This window comes from Coturnix japonica, chromosome 4 (genome assembly GCF_054131305.1).
Source record: "Coturnix japonica strain WE chromosome 4, WE-NBRP24, whole genome shotgun sequence".
Classification (NCBI taxonomy): Eukaryota; Metazoa; Chordata; class Aves; order Galliformes; family Phasianidae; genus Coturnix; species Coturnix japonica.
Genome location: NC_140666.1, coordinates 38495516 through 38521436, shown reverse-complemented (window position 1 = coordinate 38521436; position 25921 = coordinate 38495516). Strand labels below are relative to the sequence as shown.

The window sequence follows — 25921 nt, the reverse complement described above, 5'->3', positions numbered from 1 at the left end:
CCATCAATATGACATGGGTGGCTCTGAAATCTGCAGTGAAGTGACCAACCACTTGCTTGTGCTGTATCTTATAACAGCATCCTTCTTTCTGTAAAAAAGTTCCCTTGTTACCCTGCTTCAGGACTTTTGTTTGTCACCTTTGTTTGGAAAGGGGCAGCAACTCATAATTAAGTCACCTTTAGGAAAAAGTACCAAGCATAAATTGATAGTGTTTCCTTCTGAAATCAGCCAACAGCCTGAAAGAAGAGCTCTGAAATAGAAGTATTTAGTGCTTGTGCTGAGGAAAGTATTAACTGCTTCAGTGCTGGATTGCAAATTGGCAGCCAGCTGAGTGCTTATCCCATATTGCTTCCCAGAGCTCTGGAGGGGGAAAATCACCCACTGTCAGAGACAGACCAATGTGGGTGTCTTCAGAAACTTCTTTAATACTTTGAGGTAATGTCAGCATACTGAAAAGGAATAGGCCATGTACATTAATGTGAATGCATTTCATAATCTACTTGAAGGATTAGTGATTTATTATATTCAGTTGGTTTATAATCTCCTGCTGCATTTCTGTGCTGTATTTAAAACAAAAAAAACCCAACAAAAACAATGCACGCAGAAACAACAGCCCAAGAGTAAAACAAACAAAAAAGCAACATCAGAAACTGCAACAATAAAAACAAAACGTGTGTTCGGGAGAACTGGAGGAGAGGAGCAGCTCCTATGCAGGTGGGTCCTGTATCTAGCTATAGAGCAGTGTACCTAATTTGGTGTGAGCTGTATTTGTGACTCAAATGTAGGCTTGCAGTCTTATTGTTCCTGGCATATTGTCTCTCAGCAGCACTTCTTTAGCTGGGTCAAATGATGAATTCAGTTCTCCTTAAGCCCACTAGAAAAAGCATCCAGAAATTTGCCACTGGCTCATCTGCTTGCAGGTGGCACCCTTCTCTCAAGCCCCACGTTGACTGCTGTCTTTTACACTGTGCTTGTGTAGGCTAAGCATTTTCTCATGTAGATGGAAAATCTTATCTTTTAGCAGGTGCTAGGGATTGTTCAAGGTGCATGATTTTCCTTAGCTCTATGGTATATGGGGAAGTTAGCTGTGGGACTCATAGTACTAGCAGTGTATTCCTTATTACTTTCTTACTGCTTGTTTATTTACTTGCTTGTAAAACCAACCTTGCTTATGGAGCAAGGAGAAGTTTGTGGGGTTATTATAAGGCCACCTGAGCAGGGAGACTAGCCTACATGTGCTACTTAAGTAGATACATAAGATAGTTAAAAGTTTAGTACAGTTTTCTATCATGTACAGCTCTTCAATATAAGAGTGAATAAATTTTGAAGTGCATAACAAATTGGTTTTAAAGGATATGTATTTTTTTGGTTGCAATGAAACTGATATGGCTGAGCAAGGACTTGCAGCTTAAACTGAGGGAAAAGAGAGAAATGAACAGGAAGTGGAAGCAGGGTTGTGTAGCCTGGGAAGAATATAAGGATGTTGTCTGCATGTGTAGAGATAAGATCAGGAAAACCAAGGCACAGATGGAGATGAACTTGGCTAGGGATGTGAAAAATAACAAGGAGGGGTTCTACAAGTACATAGGCAAGAGGAGAAGGACCAAGGAGAGCTTTCCTCCTCTGATAAATGAGGGTGTGTGTGAGTATGTTCAAATAATCACTGAGAATACTTCAATTGTATACAGATAAAACTTTTTCCTCATTGTATCAGCATGCAATAAATATTCAATGTCACTTCATCTGCATGGAATACTCTACCAAAATTGAGACAAAAATAATCGGTGTATGAGTCTAAAATATAATGAATGAGCACCTGCAGTCTGTTAGCCATTTGGGTCGTTCTTGCAAAACAGTATAGAACTGGTTGGTGTCATATCTGGATTCTGATCAAGTAAAGAAGAAGTGATATGTGGATAGATGCCAGATGAGTACTGTACATGAACATAGTATGGAGCTGTTGAGAAGACTGTGTGCATACACCTATAGGCTAAAGGAGCCTCTAATCTGGGAGGCTAATGATGATCATATATCTATATTGGAATGTTTGTCAGTTCAGTTAGTTGCATATGTCATTGTTTCAGGCAACGAGTGTTCTTAAGGAATTTGTACAGCAGTGGTATGGATTGTTGATTGGCTCACATGAATGAGCCATGCAGATTGCAAACCTCTCAACATCACAGTGCTTGTGAGCTCTTGGATGCCAGAGCTTAGGTCATGTGCCTGTACTGTTAAGTGTGTGCGGGTGGCACATCCACTCAGTGTGATAAGAGTCCAACACTGCAAATACTAGGTCTGTATTTTTATCTGTCTGGTGGAGGTTAGGGACAGTAGAGTGTCACAGACTTTCTGGAGAGAGATACAGGGCTGTATATTTTGCTTTCCGAATAAGAAAGCTTGGCATCGGGAAAAGAGGGTCAGGTAGGAGATGGGGGTCTTAGTAGGTACAAGTGGTGTTTATGCTGTACAGGCTTTCTGTAGTTGCACGGTTCTGGAACAAAAATAGTCCTTTCTCACTTTTTCAATTGTTTTTTTGTAGTCTCCATTAGGTGGATGGGAAGAGAAAGGATGAGCCTGAGTGTGGTCAGCCCATCACCTGCTCTTGCCTCCCCCAGACTGGGTAGAAGGAGCTTTGAGAGAAGCTGATGAATCTGAAAGCCACTTCTGCTGTGTTGCCTTGGGCTACGCTGCTGAAAATGGAAATTCTCAGGTTCTTCCTGTACTGCTCTGAAACCTGCCTGCTGCAGAGACAGTGTGCTTGATGACTTCTTTGTTTCATTTTCAAGTCTTTCTCTCAGTTTGCCATCTTTGACGTGACAGTTCAAGCGTCTGAAGAATGTTTTCACATCTTTAAGTGGGAATTGTCTTGGATTTCTTGAGATTGAAGAAGATGTAATTTTTAATGCGATTTTCAGCTTCTCCTAGTGCAGTTTTCTTTTTATTACTAGTAGCAAGCCTTCAGTTAAAGGCTACGTTTTACATATTTACCTATTGCGCTTTTATATGAAAGAGTGCTTTGCTCTCTAGGCAGGCCAGTTAAGCAGTTTTGGGTATTGTGAAGAAATTGTGAAGAAATATTCATATGGAACTTCCTGTGTTCCAGTTGTTGCCTCTTGTTCTGTCAGTGGGCACCACTGGAAAGAGCTTGGCACCATCCACCTAATTACCACCCTTGAGATAATTTGTAAGCACTGTTAAGTTCCAATCTCAGGCTTTTCTACTCCAGGCCAAACAATCCCAGGTATCTCAGCATTTTCTCATACAGGAGATGCTCCAGGTAGGGGGACTGGAACTTGATGATCCTTGAGGTCCCCTTCCAATCCCAACCATTCTATGATTCTATATATTCTGTGCCTGTGATGGTTTGTTCTTTTTCAGTGCATATTTTCACTGCTTGTAGCCCTTTCCACACTCTATGTACAAGTAGTATTTCATTGAAGCCTCTGACTTAAGAGCATGTCTGGCAGTTTGCCTCTTGAGATTTTGCATATGGTTGTAGTTTAGCATGAAATATCTCTGCTTCACATCTTTTTTTTCTGCGACAGTCAGTGACTTACAGAGTTTTGCAGGAAAGCTTTGTCAATACTATAAATGTTTCTCTAAAACTGTAAACAATCCTGTTGTGTTTGTAGGTTCAGGTTTCAGCAAGTTTGTGGAACTTGTGCAGGTTTATGTAATAATAATAATAGCTGGTATTCTGGAAAGTGTTTGCAGTTCCAAGGATGCTGCCTATGTGGCTTCTTCCTGCTAATGAATATTATGGAGAAGAACATTACGCATCTAATATTTTAGTTGGAAATGAGGAAGTAACAAAGGGAGAAAAACAAGGGAGTGGGAGGGCAAACAATTTTATTTTCAGATAAAATAAGCCTTAGAGAGTAAAAATGTATTGGAAGTTTTGCAGATGGCAAATACTGGGAAAGCAGAAGAAACAAAGTAGGCAACTTTTGCACTGGCATTACCACTATGTCTTCCTATTTTAAATGACATCATAGGATGCTTTTGGCGGAGGAAGAGAGTTAATTTTTAACTATGTCACAGTCAATGGGACATCAGTGCCATTGTCTATAGATAGGAAAAAAATTCTTGGAATGATGTTACTTTGATATTCCTGGAAATATTAATTTGGCTGATAGTTATTCTATAAAACTCGGTCTTGTCTGTCAGTGGCTCTATTTGTGTGCATCCTGGAATCAATAGTACATTAAAGAAACCAGCATGAGGAAGGGTAAAATTCATAAATAATGAATAGCAGATTTTACCGCTGGTGTTTAATTTCTGCTAAGAATAATGCAAATTCCATTGAAATACCCTTTTGCTTCCTAACCTTATTATACTCAAAACTATTACCAAAAACATCAATGCTTTCCTGTAGTGTCTCTTGTTAAGAAATGTATCTGTGCAGTCCTTCACTATGTGCTGCCAAAGGATGAAGCTGGAGCTTCTATTTATCAGGAATAGAGGTGCACTGAGGATATTTGTGTTAGAACTTGCCTGCAGTCTACTGGCAGACCAGTAACTGAAGTAAAGGGGATGTGAGGGTTGCTTTTCACGACCATTTTTTTAGTTGTACAAACAATAAATGCTTGTGGAAAAAAAGGTGTTTCCTGTGGCATGCAGGACATGTGCAGTTTTGCATGTGAGAGGTCCTTGCACTTTAAATCTGTGCATTAATTTTTTTTCATTAGCTCTCTCTGCTTCCACATCCTGCACATTGCTGGCAAGCGTGCATCAGCAATGAGACTTTCTTCATTAATGTGCCTGACATCTTTGAAATGTGACTGGTCAGAGCTATAGCTGATGATTTCTTTTTGTTTTGAAGTTAGTTCCTTTCAAGCCATTTAAGTCATTTTACCTGAGATTACTTTGTTTTCAATATAATGTGCTCTTTCGATGAATAGCTGTGTAGAATCAGCACAGGAAGAGCAAAGTCCTTGGCAATAGCAGCTCAATTGCATCTGCAGATGAGGATTTAAAATTCTGTGCAGCAGACAGTACCTCCAGCAGGCGAGTAAAAGGTTACTGCATTATTTTGCTTGTTTGCATCTGTAGTCTTTATCTACGGAAGGTTTTTTTATTGTGCAATTTGCTGTGCATGCTTGTACATAGACCGGAAATGGATTTAATAGAAACATGAATATCGAAAGGGCAGAGCAAGGTGAAGGGAGAGGCTCAGTTCAGCTTTAAACCAAGGAGAGGGAGGGGGAAAGAAGGGAGAGCGAGTAAAGGGGAGGGGAGAGAGCAGAAGGGAGATTGTTTTGAATGCAGCACGATAATGAGAAGTTTTCTGTAAATATATTTGTTTAAGCTGCTTTTGTGTCACTTGCATTTGCTTAACCTTTTGATAAAAAGGATGCTGTTGAACGAGACAAGCACCGATAGCTCTATGGACGTAAGTGACAATTATTTCAAGTCAGATTATCCCGTAATCAGGTTAAGCAGTTATGTTAACGTGAGGCGTCCTTTCAGAAATAGTATTGCATACATTTATTAAACCAATTAATACGAGCTTTTTACGGCCTCATTTAAATTTTTATCTAGAAAGCAAAAGGGATATAGTTATTGCATTAGCATCTCTTGTAATGACGAGATGTTTCCAATAGCAATTTTGTGCGTTGAAGAAGCACTGAGTATATTTTTAACCAGGTATACACATTTCTAAAGGTTAGGAGACCTTTTTAATTCAAGTGAGTAGTTAGATGTAGTTCTGCCTTTCTGTACTGCTTTTTCCTTCCCAAAGAGGACTCCTTGCAGACCTTCCTAAAGCTGCTTTACCAGCTGTCAGTAACTTGTTTGGAGAGTTGGTTCCAGTACCTTTTGACATCCTGCTTGAAATTCTCTTAGGCTTTTTTCGTCCTGGGTTTAAATTATTACTGTTGACTTCTCCTAGTGTTATTCTCACTCACCTAGCTTTGCTGTAGCCGTTGTTATTTCAGGATTTAATAGACCCGAGCAGCATTTATCTCACGCATACAGATGTGGCAAGTGACTTTTTTTTCTTCCCCAGTCATTGCAAGAATTCGGTCTGTGTGCATCACAAGTGAGGTCTCATCACTCCCCCTGTATGACAGGAGGGTCTTTGCCAGGCACAGGAGCTGCGGCAGGTCAGCAGGTCGGCAGCTCCAAGAGAGCAGCGTGCTGTGAGCAGGAGGCAGGGTGCCGGGGTGATGAGGGGCGTGGGGCTGGCAGGGTGGGGCTCTGTGATGCTGCTGTGGCCGCCTCTGCCCGGGGCCTGTCCTGGATAGGCTGTGCTGCTGGGGGGGCTAAAAGGGCACCGAAGTGACGGGAGCCACAGCAGGAAGAGTCGGTGAGCAGTTGGGAGGGACTACCATCCCTGCATCTACTCCTCTGCTGGGCAGCTGGCCTCTTTAGAGCTGCTTGCTTTGTAAACGGGAAAACATACGCATCTTCTAAAGGCAAGGTATTACTTGCTGATGAGACTGCTGACATCTTTTTTGGAGAAATATGGGCTGCTTTTCTGCTTAGCAGTGCTAATTTCAGCCAGCAGGCTGCAGAATGAGGCAGCTGGCCAATTTTGAGTCTGTACGGGACAGTACCGGTCCTAATTCTGTGAAGAATAAACTCGTCTGAGTAAGTCAATGTGTGGCTGTGGCTGCAGCATTATTTCTTCTTTAATGAAGAGGCTGGGCTGTTCGACCTGCTGCTCCAATCTTCTATCTTTCAGCCATACAACACAGCAGTTGCAGAGACTATCCATTGAATGTCTCAATCAGCCAAAGAAGGTAACTATATTTTACATTCTAAATATACCGTTAAAAGGGTTCGGCATAATTTGGATTTACATGAAAAAAGACAAATTTCAGATATTCTTAGCAGTTTTCTTGACCTTGCAGTAGCTATCCAATATCATTTAGCCATTATCAGGTTGTATAGCAATAGAAATGTGCTGCAGTAATTGATTTTGTAATAGGATCAGGTGATTTACTGGCTGCACTGACAACCACTTGCTTGCTTGTTCTGAGAAGTGGAGCACTCTAATGGATGTTTTGATTGCTGCCTTGAGTTGCTCTGAAACTGCTAGATGCTAAGAGATGCAACATAATTTGTCAGAATAAAAACTTACATAGCTGTGTTGTCCAAAAACACTGAAAATTCATTTACATTTTTAATACCGACTCTTTGGGTTCTGGGTTCTTTATGTGACTGTCTGTATGTAGAACTGGAACTTGCTAGCTGACTTTGTGAATGACAGCTTATCCTGTGTCCTGATTTAAATTGTGTGAACACACCCGTTATATGCATTTCCTGAGAGTTTGGTCCACCCTAAGCTTAGTTTGAGACTTGTAGTAGTCAACAATTCTTCATTGATTTCTGTTGGTTATATTATTGTTATCTATTATGTTTTGGAAGCACATGCTTTGTCTCCTCCTTTTTACTCTCCATCTCTTTTCCCCTCCCTTCCCTTTGTTTAAAGCTGACTGTTTAGAAGCCAAACCAAACAAAAAAGATTCCATATGAGAATATGGATTTTACTGTAGAAAAAGTCATTGGAGCTGTGATCCAGTGAAACTGGGGAGCTTAATTGGGTCAACCTTTTGGAACAAGCTGTCTTAGCCTGATACATTTGAAACATATCTTGTCTCGTTAAGCTTGTGTCTTGCAAGATACGTACCAGAGCATTCATCTCCAGGTTAATTGGAGAGTAGCGTGAGCATGGAGTATGTGACAGTGGTTACTAATAGTTTATACATAATTCTTTTCACTTTAAAAATTCACTCATAAGTTATATCCACTATGGTGCAAGAATATACATTTTTCTTGGAGTGCTTGCACTTCTAATGGTGTGTCATACATGATAGGAAGCTTAATGGAAGTAAAATGTCTTTTAATTGTTATACCTATTTTTGGACTGAAAAGTGCAAGGAAAAAAAATGCACCAGGAAGTAGAAGAGTCTCACGTGGACTCTGAAGTAAGAAACAGGCAAGAAAAACATGAGTGCACTGAAGCTTAGAGGACAGTCACTTATTCTGCAGGACATCAGTATACTGTGTACGATAGGTGATTTAAATGCCTAATAACTAAGCTTAAATGAAAAGCTCTCAAGAAATGAGATATGGACTGATTTTTGATATGTAATAGTTGAACCTAATTGTGATTACAATCAGTAAGCAAGAAACATATGATTTAAACCAATAGTTGTAATTTGGCTTTCCACTTCAAAGAAGGTAAACAAAAACATTGATGATAGTTCATATAATTTGGTACGTTGTTCCTTATGAGAACATACTCCTGTTTCCTTGACTGCTCATGTAGCGTGTGGTTTGATGGTCACCTTCTCAGCTGTGCTTTAACGTTGTGAAGTGAGTGTGAGTCTCCTTGCAGAAATAGGTTGCTATCTCACCAATTTGTACGTGAGAAAGGAAACGAAAGTTCCTTTTTCTCCAGCACACAGGGGGCTTTTCAGTCTGAAAGAATTGTGCTGAAGTAGCAGAATGAGCCCAAACATATTTTTGGAAGCTGAGTGGTCCTGTTCCAAGGTGGTTGTGGGGAGCAGGCTTCTCTGAGCAAAGCCTGCCAGAGTCCATCAGTGACTGTTGAGTCTGGTGACTTGACTTGAGGGTGGGGATTCAGCAGTGATCTGACCGTGTTTCAGTTCTTTGTATTGCCTTAATAGGCATTAGGAAATGCAGTTATTGGCTTCAGAGCCGATTGAAAGTCACTTCATTTTAAAAGAGTTAACCTGATGATAGAAATAAGCTTAAGTAGTTTGCTACCACTTTTTTTAATGCATCTTTCTCAAGGTTAGCGTGCAGTACCCGGGAGTTCTGCCACCGTAATGTCTTCTCTAAAAGTGTTTGTGAGAAAGTTGTCGTGATGTAGCTTCTAAACACAATGACAGAATATATTATGCCCTGTCACTTGAGAGACAAGTCTTGGTAAATCACCGAGAAAAAACAGTTGGGAGGAAACTGTGCTTTTCAGAGAAAACAGAAAACAGATTCTTGTTGTAAAAATGCTGTTTTGTGTGCAAAACAGCGCTGCAAAATATAACAACTCCATGAAACTGTAGCCAGGGCAAGAAAAAGTCCTTTCTGTTGACAGCAATGTATTATTGAAATAGTAGTAAGTAGTGATAATATGTTCTGCTGGAGTACTGTTGTGCTAGCAGAGCAGAATGAGTAATGGCACTAATTTAGCAGCAGTATCAGGACTGTTAGGCTGGGCTGAGTGTTCTGAGCACTCACCAACAGATCTATAGCTGCAGCTGCCCAAGCTGTGGGGTACCCCAGCACCCACTGCCTGCCTACAGATACAGGGGGCCTTCTGGCAGGAGCTACAGGGGAGTGCTGTCTGCTGTGTGGAGATGTGGCCGCATGTATGTATTGGACTTCAAGTACAGTACCGTAACTGGTATAAGGATACTGCATTTGTCTACCATGTATATGTGGCATTGCTTCAGATTCTGGGACCTCACTTGTGCTCTGATTAGTAAAGCCGGCACTAGTCGTTTTATACAACTCCTGTTTTTTATTACTCAGACTGAAGTTTGTGGTGCCTGCTGTACTCGCTCTGAAAATGACTCCTTGGTTGTTTTTTTTTTTTGTTATTTATTTTTTTAAAGGAATTGTCATGAGAAATAAGCTCTGTGTGTATGAAACATTAGGCAAAATATGATGGTAAACCTGTAGAAAAGTCAGAAGGAAACCTGCTTTATTCATAATGGCGTACACACTGCTGAAAACTGACTTTGGTAATTAGGCCTTAGCATTTTCCAAAATTAATCTGATTGTGCACCTTGTAGTAGGATTCAACTATTGCACGTTTAAAGCATCTCCCAAAGCGTTGGCTGAGAGCATCTCCTCATGATCTGCTTTCCTTTATTTAAAAAAAAACAAAAAGTGAAAGATTTAATTGATTCTGTAAGAGTCAGTGCTGCTAATAGCCATTTTACCTGATGAATTGGAGCTCTCACAGGTGTTTCCTAGAGAAATACTGATAAAATGATATTTCCTGGAAGGACTTTCTTTTATTTAGTTACTTTCTTTTTAGCAAGTCTTCTGTCTGATTATGCTACAGTGTTATAATGCTGGATCTGGGTGTGTGCTGGCAGTTACATATACCAGTTGTATGTACCCCTACTGCCTTTTAGGGAGCTGAAGGCATTGCCTGAGTTTGAGTATTTCTTACCAACTTAGGAGGCCACATGGTTGATTTGGAGATGTTCAAGGCCAGGTTGGATGGGGCCCTGGGCAGCCTGGTCTAGTATTTAAGGTGGAAATTAGTGGCCCTGCCTGTGGTGGGGGGTGTTGGAGATTCGAGATCCTTGAGGTCCCTTCCAACCCAAGCCGTTCTGAGATTTATCAACCCTTGCCAGGAATCAAGTGAATAAATTAAGACTTAAAATACCTCAATCCATTGGTTTGAGAAGCACTGGTAATTTGTGTTCTGGAGATGGAGAACAGACCTTGATTCCCTCCTGACTTAGCCTTACAATGGTACTGATACCCCCTGCACAAACAGTTCTGGTTCTGACTTTGTTGGCCATGGGCAATGTGCGTGTGCGCAAACATATGTTTGTGTGTGTGTTATGTATATATGTATAAGGGAAAACACAGCAGCTAGAGTTAGGATTTGCTTTTGAGCTCGTTTCCAGCTGCCCTCCACAATGGTGACTTCAGAAACTTATCGTGGGATCTGAATGTCAGGCTTTGTTCTCTCAGAAATAAAATTTCTGATCATAATTCTGCAGTTTAGACGGCAGTCCTAATGGTTCTAAAAGGAACTTGGCAAGTCCCCCAGGGCTAAATTTATCTCTGCAAAGCTAATGGCTTTTAAAAAAGGGAAAAAAAAGCAACAAACAAACAAAAATCAAAACCTTTTATTAAAATGGCTAGTGGTATTACAAGAAAATATCTATTTAGGTACGTACCACAAAAAACAGCCCAAGTTTACCTTTTTAGGTCAAGACCTGTAATAAACTTAAGCTCTTCATGAAAATGGGTTTTCACACTTAAGTAGCATATTCAGTGGAAGCTAAGAACTAAAACTTCAAGTCTGTTTTTGTGGAGATGCCAGCTTTCCATGTTTATGACCCAAAAAACACTTTGGGGAGACACTGCATTTCCTGTAGCTCTTTCAGCTGGGCTGTTGCATGCCTTGTTTCTGCATTAGGAGCTTAGTGTAGTTGTAAAATAATAGGAGAGAGAAGAGTTGCTAAATTCCTAAGTATGGTGGTCTGCAGTTTTCCTGAATGAGCCGGTTTGTGCTTTCTTTGTTAATCTGGTGCATCTCTGCATAGTTCTGCTTTCCCACCAGTGAGCACCTGGTCTTGTGACTGGGAGACTGGAGGGTCAGGGTGCTACCTGTTCAAAGAGATGCCTCTGCAGTCAGAAAGAAGACAGCATAGGTGGTGAATACCCTCGGAATAAGTTCATATCTAAGTAGCAGCAGTTTCTTCTGAATAATCAGGAAGCAAAAGCCCTTCTCTTACAATGTTTGAACAAGGTGGGGGACAGAGTTGAGGATGAGGAACTGAAAGGAGGAAAGTTACAGTGTGAGACAAGGGATGTGCTGAGAAACTTCATGGGGAGGAGGGGGAAGGAATGAACAGACTTCAAGACAGAGGAGTTATCCTGTCGTCTAGTTGGCCAACTGCAGAACAGTGAATGTTTCCTCTTGCAGCCCAGGCTTGAACTGCAGTGCCTCTCAGAGCATCTCTCTCATCCTTTCGATGCAAACTGCTCAGTGCTACAGAGCCATCACCCAGCATCACCTGCCCTGTTATCCATTAGCACTTCTAATGATTCCTTTCTGTATTAGTGTTTTAATTTTCCGTGCTCTTTCTCAAGGTCATGTGACTTCTCTTTTTTCTTTTCTTTTTTAGATACCAAAGCAAACAAAAAAACCCTAAACCAGCAGTGCATAACTTCTTTGGTACTGTTTTTCACTGCTGGTATAATGGGAAAAAATGATGACAATGCAGTAAACAGCAACACTTAGCAGTAGAGTCGTATTTCTGCTATCAATACTGGCATTGTCAGAAGGGCAGCAGTGTAAGGAAGAGCGGTGTCCTCTTGCTCAAAGCTAAATTGAAGGGGGGGTGGGAAGGGAGAAGACGACATCTCTCCGAGGTATCAAATTAGAATGGTTTACCAGGTTGGTAGTTCTTCTTAATTCCAATAGTCTGGTATCCTAACTCATTATTTGAGTACCATCACTGTTTTACTAATGGCGTTACAAGTGCTACAGCACAGGCAACCCTGTAAACAGTACTAAGGACTATGGAATTCTAGAGGTTCAGATTAAATATTGACAGTTTACATCAAACTATTTTTTTACATGCAGTTTTGGTAACTTTCCCACTCTGTAGCCCCTCAGAAATGTTACTTTTTGCTCATTAAATTATGCAAGACAGCAGCAAGCCACAGAGAGTGAAATGCCTCCACGGCAATGAAGGTGTTCAGACTCTTGAACAGAGATATCACTGGAGTAAAACCAACCATGCATTCTGGTCTTGGCTGGTTTGAAAGACCCTCCAAACAACATTTTACCTATGGTTTGCTTCATGTTCCTGATGTTTCTGTGAATGAATTTTGAATTTTGACTTTTACTGTGGCTCTTACCTTGTTGGCTTACAGACTCAGAAGAAATAGTTAGGAGGGATACATGAACAACAAGGTTGATTAGTATGAACCTTTCTGATCATTCTTGTGAGTCTTTCAGTTGCTTAAAAATATCCTACACCCTTGAAAACTGAATGCTGTACTTGCTCAAACACTGTTTAATAAAGTGATAGCAAAGAGGTTTTTTTTTTTTGTATTTTGTTTGTACATTTTCTTTTTAAAGCTTCTATTCTGGAAATTTCCATCAGAATTTTCTCTAATAATGTTCTTTTTCTTTGTTTTAGAAGTTGTTTTTTTTTTCTTTTTTCTTTTCTTTTTTTTTTTTTTTTCCCCCTTATTATTATTTAAATATGTCCTGAGCTGTCTTTGTTCTTATACTGTAGTGGAAGAAAAATAGAGAAGCAAACATGTTGCATGCTGGTGGTACGTTATGCTTTGCAGATAATCACAGAATTAAATTGTAAGCTTAACAACTTACTGTCCAGAGACTTGCAGAGATTTATTTTTTTATTAATACATATGATTTTTCTTAATTCCATAAGAAGACTCTTTTTACCTTTATCTTCCCTTCTGAGATGTCACTGGTGATAGTGTATTGATCTGTTAAAAAGATTTGCACTGAAGCTTTTTACTTGATGTAGGCTGTCTTTTTCAATTACAGCTATGGCACTATGCTGTGCAGAACACTGTAGTTAGGGTTGTGTCAGCATTTATATTTTAAATCCCTGGTTTTTATCAGCAACTTAATACTGGCAATAAAAATTGCTTTGAGGCATATCAAAGCAAGATCGTAGCCTTTGCAGTGAGTCAGAAAGAGTTCAGTGTCTTAGGGACTACTCAGATGAGTCTGAGCTAATGAAAGGTTAGAACCTTCTCTTACAGTTTTTATCTGTGTGTGTAACTACTGTTTTCGGAGGTTTTTAAGGCTGTTTGCTTACTTGAGGTACTCCTCGTTCAGCATCTGAGAGCAGCAGATCTCACTGAACCATTCTCTGGGCATCTCTATGGAGTTGACAACAGCTCCTGAATGTTCTTTTTTATTCCCTTCTTTTCCTTTCCTTTCTCCCCAGCCTTCTATTGCTCTAAGAAAGACGATTATCTGAGCTGCTTTGTTTTCTATATGGAGGTGGCTGGGTATGAATAGAGAAGTAATATGTGCAGAGGTGCTGGGGTTATTTTCTGCTGGTGTTAGAAACATAAAGCCACGGTAAAAACAACCAACCACCAAAAAAGGTTCCTAATGTTGCAGATTGAAGCTGTTGGAAGCAGCTGTGCATTAGATGTGTACTTGGGCTGAAGATCCAGCACTCATACTCCTTAATAATCGGAGCATGAGGGAACAAGATTTTGTTTTTCCTGAGTGTTGCTGGTGAGCAGGCCCAGCCTTTGCATGAAGGAGTGAAGCCCCCAAGGCCTGCTTCAGTATCTTCCTTATCTGGGAAAGGCATAGAGTTACATCTGTCACACTTAGAACAGAGCTGAGGAACTGTGTGGGTGGGCACATCTCCCATAGCACACAGAACTGCCCCAGAGCCCTACAAAACAAAAACGCAACAGAACAAATCCAAAAAAGATTGAAGAGGTGAAGTTGTGGCGTAGCAGTGCTTTGAGCTCTAACATGGCGATGGTCTCTATGGTCTTGGTTTCACAGGACAATGAGTTCATGGTTAAGTTCAATGCAGCAAACTATAGCAAAATTAAAACGCAATCCTGTCTTCAAATAGTAGACAAAATTGTTTTCATGTTGTTACACTGTTTGTTGCTAAGATAAAGCAGTCAACAACAAAACATACCATACGTACCATTGCATTGAGCAACCCAGGAAATATGATGTCCCCAGGGCATATTTTATTGTACTTACATTGAATAATGAGAGAAAAAAAAAAAAAAACACCAAACACCTCAGTAGATATATCTTGTTTGTGCTCTGTGGGCATGTATAGGCCCTAAAGGCAAAAAAAACCCCCAAAACTGTTGTAATGTACGTGCAGAAAGAATGACTCAGATTCTCACAGCTGGAGTTGGGGAAAAACAAAACAGAGCAGAAAGACTTGTCCCTGTCTTTTAAGCATTTGTGTTTTTTTTTTTTTTCACAGTCTCTGTAGCCTTTTCTGGAAATACGGACCTTATTCCTTTGGTTTCCTTTCTGACGCATCTTCACCAGTACCTGGGCAGCATTTTTGCCAGCTGTAGGGGGTTGTGTGTCATCTAATACAGCTGTTTGCCTGAACTTTTTCTGTTTTGTTTTCTTTTTTTTCCCCCTCCAAGCTATTTTGCTCCACCTGCTTGCCTGGCCACTTCCATTGTTTTTACTTCCCCAGGTGCACTGTAGTCAGTAAAAGGCAGTTTTTCCCCCTTTTTTCCCCCTTTCTTCAAAGAATGCATATTTCACCTTTCATTCATCCAGCTGCTTAGTCCCATACTCAATATTCAGAACAAGGAGTAATGTCATTAAATTACGGTATATTCATATCATACACAGAAGCATTTTCTACCCACAGCCACAGTTATTTCTCACAATATCTTGAGTGACAACGAAGTATTTCTTGAGCAGTTTTAGATGGCATAAACAAAAGGAAAGAATAACTGACTGAGTGTAGAATGCTGGACTGAGTGGTATTGCAGGAGCTAGGGAAGCAGTGCTCTATTTTATTTCTCTTAATGCTCTGACAACCTATAATTTTGAGCGAGAATTTACTGATGAATGATAGGTCGCTAATTTTCTTTCTACCTAGAAATATACCTTTAATACAGTGATGATTTGGTATCTTAAGTCATGAAAATCATGTTGCTGACTTAGTGCAATACATCATTGTACATTGTAGCGTGCCAGCTGGATTTAAAACAAAGCATGAATTAGGAACCCGGTAATTCAAGTTGGTGACATCAGTGGTTGCTACCTGTTCCATTTGAGGCTTGCTTTATTTATTTATTTTAAATATATGCACATTTGCTGATCTGCTGTCAGCTTTCATCTTGGAGAACGGGAAAGCTGCAATGGCTGTCAGTATATACATGCTTACAGATTCATTTGGAGACTTTCCAATATCGTATTCACACAATCCATTTTTGTAACCAAGACTTTTAAAGCTTGCTTATGAGTTCATTGGTAGTGTCACCTGTAAAAATGTGTCTTGTGATCCCTGTACACAGACTAGTTTTTAAGTACATTAAACCTCTTGCTTAGCTGCGTACTACTGGCGTCTCTTAGTTTAGAGGAATGAGTAGTTAAAATATTTTGGCTGAGCTTCATCTTTATAGAGCTTCACCATGGAAATCAGTGGGGGAAATAAATAATACTGCAAAAGATGCAAAAGTTGCCACTTTGCGGTTTGATTCTTATTAGCAACTTGGAGTAATCTTTCCTAGACCACAACTTTCCTGACCAGATTGGGTGACCATTGCTTCTGCTCTGGACGAACTTACAGAAGACACGTTTTTATTTATGAAAGAGCATGAATAGATTCTTATGTTTCAGTCTCGACTTAAAGGTATTGCTTTGTGCAATGTTCAACAATCCTTTTGCTGTTTTATAATGATAACTGTTTACATGAAAATCTTTTCCTGGTAGCACTCTGCTTCCAAATTCCTTGTGGTCCTATTCTTCTGTAAATCAGGTTGTAAATCACACTAGATGGTTCTGAGCTGTTACATTGAGTAAATGGCTGCCAAAAGTAACAAATGTGACTTGGGTTTTGGAGTGTTTCAGATCCTGTTTGAGCCTGTAGAATGGGATAGCTACCCCCTCCAACCAGCTAGGTGTACCTAGCTTTCCCTCAGCCAACCAGCTGTTCTGAGAGACCAGATATATGGGATGTATACTGATATTTGTATTATAGGTATAAATCCTTCTTAGCGTGGCTATAATTTCTCTAAAAATGCCAATCCCAGACTTGTACTGTAATTGTTGCACCATAGCTGAATAAATCGAGGAGACTTGCACTTTTAGAGTCTGGGGAACCTTCCCTGTAAGACGGGGGCTGCTTTCTTCAAGAGAGGTGCAAAGATCCTGGATAGCCAAGACTCAGCAGGGTAGTCTAACATTTTGTAATAGCTGTTAATTATCATTGGCTTTGCTATGGGTGGCAGTTATCTTCTTGAGTAGAGAAGGATCAGCTGGTTTTTTTTTTTTTTTAGGCATTAAAAGAACAGGGAAAAATAATCATAAAGGCGAACTGTAAAAAAGGTGAAGAATAGCTCTAAGAGAGTCATTTTCCTTCTTAATCTCTTAAAAAAAATGTAGTCAGGACCTTTTCAGGCATTTACATGTGTTGAAATATGAGTGCAAAGTTTGTTCTACAGATCCAGGTGAGTTCAGGACAAAACGTATATGGAGATTTTCACAACTAGGTCTTAATTTGTCCTGAGGTACTTCAGCTGTCATCTGATGTACTTGAATGTGCTGGCAGTAGCAAGTGGGTACAGGATTTTATATCCATATGTCAGTAGAGGCTCTTTCACTCAGTGCTGATACACAGGGTGACTTCTTGTCCTTGTAATTGCAGTGGATTACAGAAGTGCTAAAAGCCAGTGGCCTCCTGTTCTTGTTACTTATGAAACAAGCCTTTAATGTGAGTCCTTTTATGTCTGCTAATGTAGGAAGTACACTTCTAAAATTTCCTGCGTGGTCTGTAGAAAAAAAAGTAAAGTGAAATATGAAGAATCAGTATGAAATTACTGAGTAGCTGAGAAACTTCTTCCTCTTCACAGTAAAAATGTACCATTAAGAGACACTATCATTAAGATTAAAGAAGCAACAACAGAAAACGAGATGGAATTAAGGTGGCAGTTACTGCAGGCTAGACCTTAGCACTACCAAGGAGCTTCTCTTTCCTTTGGAAGTTGTAGCAGCGCTCCTGTCTGTAGTCTCTGAAAAGGTAACAGTAAGATGGCTTGCTGTGGTATTTCCTAATATACATTAGATTTAGAGTTAAATAGGTGAACCAATCTGCCTGTCTCTAGGAAAGTACTTGGATTGAACTGGAACAATTAGTAAGATTCTCTTGTTGGTGCCAACTGTGCTCTTACCTTGAACAAGAAACTTCAGTGTAATTTTATGTGTTGAGAAATCTGTAGCATAACATCTGTCTTGATTAGGTTGGATGTTTCCAATTCTTTGTCTTCACCTGGAATCATACTCCTTTGGAGAAGATGAGTATTTTATGCTGTGTGTTAATAAGCATGCTTTGTTTCGTAGGGAAAGGGTTAAATAAGCAAGTAGTGCATTTATTTCAAAGCAACACAAACTGAGGAGGAAAAGAAGTATGAAAAACGTTGCCTGGTTTTGGAAAATAAAATTTCTGTTACTGCTATAGTTCAACTTGCTTTCAGTGACAGGTTGAATCCTGTTAAAGCAATGTTGATTATGAATTACCTCAATCAAACCTCATACGGTGCTGTAACATAATCCTTCTAAGTAGCTGAAGTACAGTAGGCTAGTCCAAAAAGTAAAATTTCTTCTTTCTCTTATTCAGACATTACTCAAGGCATTTATAATTGAAGTGGAGAATGTAGAGACATATGAAACCTAAATTTATGAATGTAATCAACACAATAGCATCTTCTGTCACTATTTTTTTTTTTTTCCCCTACACATTCAGTCCATAAAAATATGCCAGACAGCAATTCCATCTTTCCTGAGAAGAAGGCTGGGATTTGTGTGACTTATCTGTGGACAAGGATGTTGTATTGTGAATAATGCAGATGCCACTCAATGTCTGTAGCTGATCTTTGATTTAGATAATTAAAACTCTAGGTGTAAGAACTATGGAAAATAAAATACATAAAACAAGTACCTGGTAGGAGTATCTGAGAAATAAAAAGGTGGTGTCAATTCACTGGTCGCATAGCTGTTATCAGTTTGTTTTAGCCCTTTCACTGGAAAAGGAAAATTTGGGTAGTTGAATGCTTAAATCTTATGCTATTGTTTCTAGAAAGATGGCTGTGGTGGATATCCTGATGACATGTAGGTGGCAGATGGTATCAAGCTTCACTTGCAGTTGGCATTGATAAGATGCTTGGACCGTGTTTTGCAGCCTTTGTACAAATCTGTGATCATGAAAAGTTGACTGTGGTGAATAAATAAATTGTCTGTCTCTCAAGTTCTTTTGCTACTTTGTGCTGAGCGCTGCAGCTATTTTATGTATTAGTCTGGTTGGTGTTCTTTTAGTTGGTTTAACATCTTGACTGTTAGATTTTCAATAGAAAGTCTTGTTCATAACAATATCACTGATGTGCTGCAAGGACAATGCTGCTTGGAGTCCCTTCATCTCAATTGTAGGAGAAGCTTTAAGTATTATTAAATTAAGGAGTTGAGTTTTTTGACTTCGTGACAGCGTTTCTCTTCTAGATGCATGAAGCCAATTTGTCTTGAAGCATAAAATAAACAATCAAGTACTAATGTTATGAAGTGTCCCTTTCTGCTTGTTTCAGCTGTTGCTAAATATAAAAATTGATATGCTGGAGCACTTACTCCTGAGTCGTCAACTTTTTCCAAGTCCTGCATAATACAGTAGATCAATAATATACTGTCTTTACTACAGGGATTGAACAGATCTGATCCTGTTTATATCTAGTAATGAATTATCTATAATTTGTCTGAGGCCTTATATTGTATAATTTATTCCACTCTTCATATGTATATATTTTTCCCTTGCTATCTCTGTATACTTAGTTCACTTGTAGTTTTAAGCTGTCACAGCTGCCTGGAATATTCTCAGTTGTAACATACAGCTTTTGAGTTAACCTTCAGATTTCTATTCAAAATATACTTTTTCTGTCATGTCATTAACGAGTCCCACTTTCCTGTGTTAGCACTTCTGATTTCCTTGCGCTATAATTGAGGAACCAGCAAGCAGCAAATCTATGTGATGCAAGCAGATATGTGTTGATTTTTTTTTCCATATTCCTTCTTCTATTGATCTGTGGTTTGTGAATTCTGGTAAGCAAATCTATCCTTTACAAAGCACAGATGATGGACCCCACTGCTCAAGAGAGACTTGCTTAGTTCTCTTTGAAGAGTTACCTGTTTATTGACAGTGATATGTCCTGGTTAGTGTTTGTCAAATCTGTACTTCAGTAAATTGAAGCATCTCTATTTGGATTTTGCATTACATAGTATAACCTGTTCACAGGTGATGCACACATAAAGAAGCAAGCTCTACTGTGCTTCTCACACAGCTCCTAGACTTGAACTGTTTTCAGAAATGTACAGAGGCTGCATAATTTCAGCTGTGGGGGATTGTTTAGTGGAAAGGGTAAATGTAATATATAAACAAACAGGGGTAGATTAACTTCCTAGATCCTCTCACAAGGTATTTTAATACTCAGAAAGATACGTCAGACTTGACTTTCCCTCCAGTTTTCTCTCAAAAGGGCAGAGCTTTGACATGCCATTTAATTACCAGTTTTCACTACCCCTGCTGTCTTTCATTATTACTGCTGAGGCATACAGTTGGTATGCACGTGGTCATTACATGAGCAAATAAATGACAGCTCAAAAACAACTGCAAATACTTCTCAAAATAAAAACTTCAGATACTTTAGACTTCTCATCACATCTTGTAAACTTATAGTAACAACTCCTTTATAAAATATGAATAAATGTATGACATATAAATGTTGATATTGTAGGGTTTTGTGTTAAGCTGTCTAGGAAGTAGTGAATGGCGCTGCTTCTGCTGGTATAGAAGAGACTTGGTTGATGTAGATTGACCTGCATCTTATTTCTTCTACTTCATTAGAGCATGTTACAAGATCTGTGAACACTCTGTGGCTGTCTGTGTGTTCAGTTGTGACCTTTCTTGTTGCTGCCTGTTGCTGAGGATTTGATCGGAGCACCCTGTACTCCTCAACAGTTATACTGCATTTTGTAGCTAGAAATCACTAGGTTTTCAGACATATCAAACTTACTGGATGTACGTGGAACACCTTACCTTCTGCTGTCTCCCCCACATCACTGCTTTGTTTAAAACAAATAAGCAAAACTTGTGCAAGTGTTGGCTGATGATAGTCTATTAATCCGGGTGATGCTTTAAGTGCTTTACGCATTGCACATTTGGCACATTGCATGTTTGGCTGTACCCTGGATGGTATACCACACTTTTGTTAACCTGAAAGTTATTTAAAAAAGGATTTTTATAAATAAATGTCAAAAAGTTAGTTTTTCAGTTCCTTGGTTTTGGATATTAATATAAATCGTCTAGCTTTCTTGCCTGTGTGTCTGCATCTCAGGGTCCTTTTTGTGTGTAAACGGATGACTTTGCCTTCTGTTCATAGACAATGAGTACTAGGCAAAATTATTTTCTCAGAGCTTTCTGGAGCAGTAAAGAAGGTGGTAGCAGAACAGAAGCAGAAGTGAGTGTATGTAGCGTAATTGTGGCAAAACCACTACATTCTTTATCTTTTAAAAGACCCTTTGTCATAGTCAGCAGTTGTGGAATGCATGTGGCTTTGCATGGAATGTCTCTTTGAAGTCCCTCTTGAAGAGATTGGTGCTATCTTATTGTTTTAATGTATTTGTAGACTTGCTTTGCTAGATTTATGAGGTTACTGCAAGAACCTTAGGAAGTAAAACTATTTTGGGAGGCAAGTACCTTGGCCAAATAGTGAGGCTGACAGGTCAGTAGTTCCCTCGGTCCCCCTTTCCACCCTTAAAAATGAAAGTGGCATTGCCTTTTTTCCAGTCACCAGGGTCTACATCTGGCTTCCATGACTTTTCAAGTATCATTGAGAGTGGCATGGTGACTACATCAACCATTTCCCTTGCGACTCTGGGATGCGTGTCTCTAATTGCATTGTGGTACTGCTCATGCAGTTGCTTTCTAATCTATTTCAGGCAAAACAAATCTGCTTTGCTAAGAACTTAAACTTTTAAGCTAACCTGGCTCATTCTGACTCAAGCGGATTAATGATGCTTATGTGTGCAGGTATGTCAGGGGATCTGGTTGGATATAGTGATAAGCGGGTTGGGGAGGAGCTGGGCTACACCTCAGGAAGAGTTTATGCATCTACCTACACCTCTGTTTTTTTCTAGAAGTTTATTTGAGCAGCTTATTTAGTGTGTTAGGAAATGTATATTGAAAGCAAAATAAATCCAAAATAAATCTTGTGCACTTTAAGTATTCCAGAGAGCTTACAAGATACTTTCTGTTAGCTCTAAGAGTTATTACCTACTCTTGCAACAGTTGGTGCCTTTGGTGCAGTTGTTGTTATTTCTCATGTTGAATCAAGATACCTGAAGTGCTTAAGGAACATGGAGTTTCAGGTCTGTGTCCTTGAAGATGGCTTAGCTTGGAAATGTATTCTTGTCTCAGTCTAAGTAGTAAGTGAAGATCTGTAGCCTCTATTGGTGTCATTGCCCCATGTTAACTGTAATACCTTTGGGAACGGCCATGAATTTCATAAGAATGAACACCAGTGCATTAGTACCACACTAATAAAGTAGGAAATATTTTCTTGCTAGTTCTTGAAATCTACAAGTGATGTCACTAGGAAATGCAGGTATATTTCAAAGCCCAGTTTCTGTCTTGGATTCTTACTGGAGGAAGAAAATTTGTTAGCCGGATATTTCTCAAGTGTAAAAATGATTGAAATGGAAATATAAATACCTTAATTTGACTGTAATTATTTTGTGTAATGAAGCTTCTGTTGAACAGATAGCTAGCTCTGATTTTCTGGTGACTACAAAGTGATTTTTGAATGTTGGGTAGAGTGGTACCATCTGTTAATCAGCCTTGCATTTGAGAACGTGGAAGACCAGGATTATAAGACCATTGGAAGACCAGGTTTATAAGAAAAATTAAGACAGAAACAGTTCTGAAAGCTGTGGTGGATGAATTGGGCTTCATGTTGTCAGCTTGGTTTGTACTGTATTCTGTTTTCGTCAGTTTAGGACTAGACTTCTTGAGAAGCTGAGCTGTTTAGTGAGAGAGCCTTACCATTACTAAAAGCCTTGGGCTGTTGCAGTGCGAGTGATTACTGTAAGGAGCAATTTGCAGTCTTCAAGCTGTGCCTATCATAAGACAAAACCTAATCAGCCAGGTTTTCCCTTAAGGGCAAGTACAGACACCCTGTTCTTGTTGGTGCTACAGCTACTGCTACCCAAAGTATTATTCAGCAAGTCTTCCCAATTGGAATTATGTCATTAGAAACAGTTGTAGTGAAATAAAACAACACATGTGCTGGGGATAAAACAGTATTCTGAAATGATTTGAAATTGGTCTTAACATTTTGAGTCGTTTATTTTACATGTCTTTTTACTGAGCAACTTTTCTCTGTTAGGAAACAAATGACCAACATAGAAATGTGCCCTACCTCTTACTTGTATCCTGAGATCTGTTCTGTTTCTCTTCTGTTCTGTTCTCTTCTGCATTAGATTCTTCAGGCTCCCTTTTCTATCGCTTTGGGGCTGTATGTGGCACGTATGAGACAGTCTTCTCATAGAATCATAGAATGGCCTGAGTTGAAAAGGACCACAGTGATCATCCAGTTTCAACCCCCTGCTGTGTGCAGGGTCACCAACCACCAGACCAGGCTGCCCAGAGCCACATCCAGCCTGGCCTTGAATACCTCCAGGGATGGGGCATCCACAGCCTCCTTGGGCAACCTGTTCCAGTGCGTCACCGCCCTCTATGAAAAACTTTATCCTAATCTCTAACCTAAACCTCCCCTGTCTTAGTTTAAAACCATTCCCCCTTGTCCTATCACTATCTACCTTTGTAAAAAGGCATTCCCCCTCCTCTTTAAACACTACTCGAAGTGCTACTGTAGTGAGGTCTCCCTAGAGCATTCTCTTCTCCAAGCTAAACAAGCCCAGTTCCCTCAACCTAACCTCATAGGAGAGGTGCTCCAGCCCTCTGATCATCTTAGTAGCCCTCCTCTGGACCCGCTCTGTCTTCTCTCACAGACTATACCATATCAGCTGCTTCAGATTTCCACCTGCTATCAGCTGTTTGACATATCCCTGTGAACATCAAGACACCCTTCACGGAGGCCAAAGTAGCTTCATCTACTTGCTTCATTAATGTGCTGATCTTTAAGAACTGAGTGGCAGCTGTGTGGCATAGCAGCTGACCTTTGCAACACTGTACACCTGACATAGCAGCAGGGACAGACATCAGGTCTGCGTGGGGAGTAGCACACTCTGTGTGTGATCAATACAGCTGATGCTGTTCGACTCTGCTATCCTGGAAGGACAGCAGTTCTCTTTGTCTGCGTTCATCTGCACTGACAGCACCCTTGAAAAGTCAGTAGGATGGATTGCCCTGTAGTAAAGGTGGGTCAAGACAATGGCATTAGTGCCTCTGCTAGTTTACAGCTGACATTTTGATTGGTTCAGTGTTGCAAATAAACTATCCCAGCCCTTCCACATCAGCATGAGATGTGGTGGCTCATATGTGCAGCCCTGACACGGTGGTATTTTGGTGAGATGGCAGTCTATCAGACACACACATGCTTACAGTGGCTGCTTTGAAGACATTTGTTTGAAATTGGTAACTCTTTCCTTTTCTGCATTGTCAGGCAGGTGATACAAACATATTTAAAAAGAGAGGTGGAAGTTGAAGATGCTGTTTCTGGATACTGTCCATCCTAAACTTAAAACAATCTGTATTTGGAAAAGATTCTGAAGTGCCTTTTTACCTCTTCAGACATCTGCTAACAAATGGGAAGGCTAGCCTCGTTTAAATTCATACGTGTTGTCAAAAAGAAAGGATTAGAAAATAAAAAGAAGAGAGGGGAAAAAAGCTCTGAATTGTTGAAGTTTACTTAACTGGGTGTTGTAAGTGTTTATGGGTGATGTTAACAGCCAATGAGTCAAACTATAAAACTGAAGATTTCAGTTGTCAGCATTTGGGGTAGAATACGGAAGAGAGAAGAAATGAAATGCAGTTCAAAGGAGAACTTGTTTCACTTTGGTTTAATTTGGTTTGGACGCTTGGCTTCCATGCTAACTTTGTAGGATTTACCCCTTATCTACTTTGTGCATATGATGATGTTGAGGCTAGGAAACTTTTCTGTACTCCAAGAATGCTCCTGCTGTTGTCAGTTCAAGCTGTGCCACACTATGTTGATGTAATCTCTGACATATGAGATTCTTCCTAAAGTGAGTTTAAAGCAAGCGTGTCTGCATAAAAGAATTGTATGAAGAAATGCACATGTGTACATCAGGGCAGAAGTCTCATCTCTCTTCCTGCTTTCATTGCCATGTTGTTCTGCTGTGTGGATGCTGCTAAGTTAATACCAAGCAGCTTTTAATGGCATGTCTTTGCTCATATTCTAGGGTGAGTTAGTTGTGCGAATGTATCCATATTCATGTGGAGAAGAAAGAGAATGTATCACTGGCTTTCAATTAAAGTTTTCCTGACCTCTGCAAAGTAACATAGCAATTTCTCTATGTCGAGTTCAAAAGACAGCAAGTTGCTGGGATGGTGTATTGGCTGAGGCCTTTAATATGTGGCTTTTGTCAGCCTCAATAGCTGAGCTTAGATCCATAATTCTAGCAGTGAAATTTAGTTTGCTTTTATTGAAGTTATTTAAGTTTCTAGTAGGTGTTCATGTTACAGTCATGTAGATGTTCGTTGGCCTCGGGCTGCCTGCCCTGGAAGGGTGTGCAGACTGCTGTCCTCAGAATAGGTCACGTTAGTCGCTTTTTGTGGGCTGGCAGCACGGTATCGGTTTGCTCTGACTGGTGAACTTTTTTGACTCTCCTGACTTTGTCTGGAGGGGGCCTGGGGGCTGATGATGGGGCTTCACCACCAGTGTTCTGTGGCAGAGGGGCAATAGCATCTTATGTGGTGTTAGCCTCAGAAGAGGGTCTGTCTCCACTGCCTGTTATTTCATCCAGATGTTCTGTTGCTGAACCGCGCTTCTTAATCAGTGACTGGAGTAAGATTCGCAGAGAGCTTTCTTAAGGGCATTAAACTAATAACAGTAAGTGCAACCATTTCCATTTTTCCACCGGAGCCTGTTAAGTGTCTGTCTGGGCGGAAGCCAGAGGTTTTTTTTTTTTTTTTTTTGACGGGTTGGGTTATCTTCCTCCTTCAAACCAGGCAAACACTGTGTTGTTCTGCAAGGTTAGAGCTTCGATCTGCTCCCGGAAGGGCTCCCAGTGACGCAGAAAACATAACGCAAAGTAGCCAGTGTGTGTCCAGCAGCGTTCTGGGGATGTGAGGTTAATGAGAAGGCATTTGCTGTTTTCAATGCAGAGTGGAAACCGTAATATATTTTATTTTATTTTATTGCATAAAAGTGAGATGCCAAGAATGGAATTGTTCTGCTGTGTCCCAGTAGTATGTGACCTTGTTTTACTAAAGTCTTAATTCTGTGAAAGATGCAG

The 25921-nt window shown here is 40.0% G+C and overlaps 1 protein-coding gene across 4 annotated transcripts in view; it reads left to right on the top strand.

Annotated features, from left to right (window-relative positions):
• The window catches only part of FBXW7 (F-box and WD repeat domain containing 7), a 155866-nt gene that overhangs the window by 26922 nt on the left and 103023 nt on the right, over positions 1 to 25921 (top strand). Inside the window, exon 1 of one of the 4 annotated variants that reach the window (XM_085544990.1) lies at positions 6233 to 6743. The exons of the other annotated variants lie outside the window; for them this stretch is intronic. Within the exon in view, the coding sequence (XP_085401116.1) occupies positions 6600 to 6743 (144 nt within the window). The 5' untranslated portion in view covers positions 6233 to 6599. Of the gene's footprint in view, positions 1 to 6232; positions 6744 to 25921 lie in introns of those variants that run through there. 4 annotated transcript variants of the gene reach the window in all.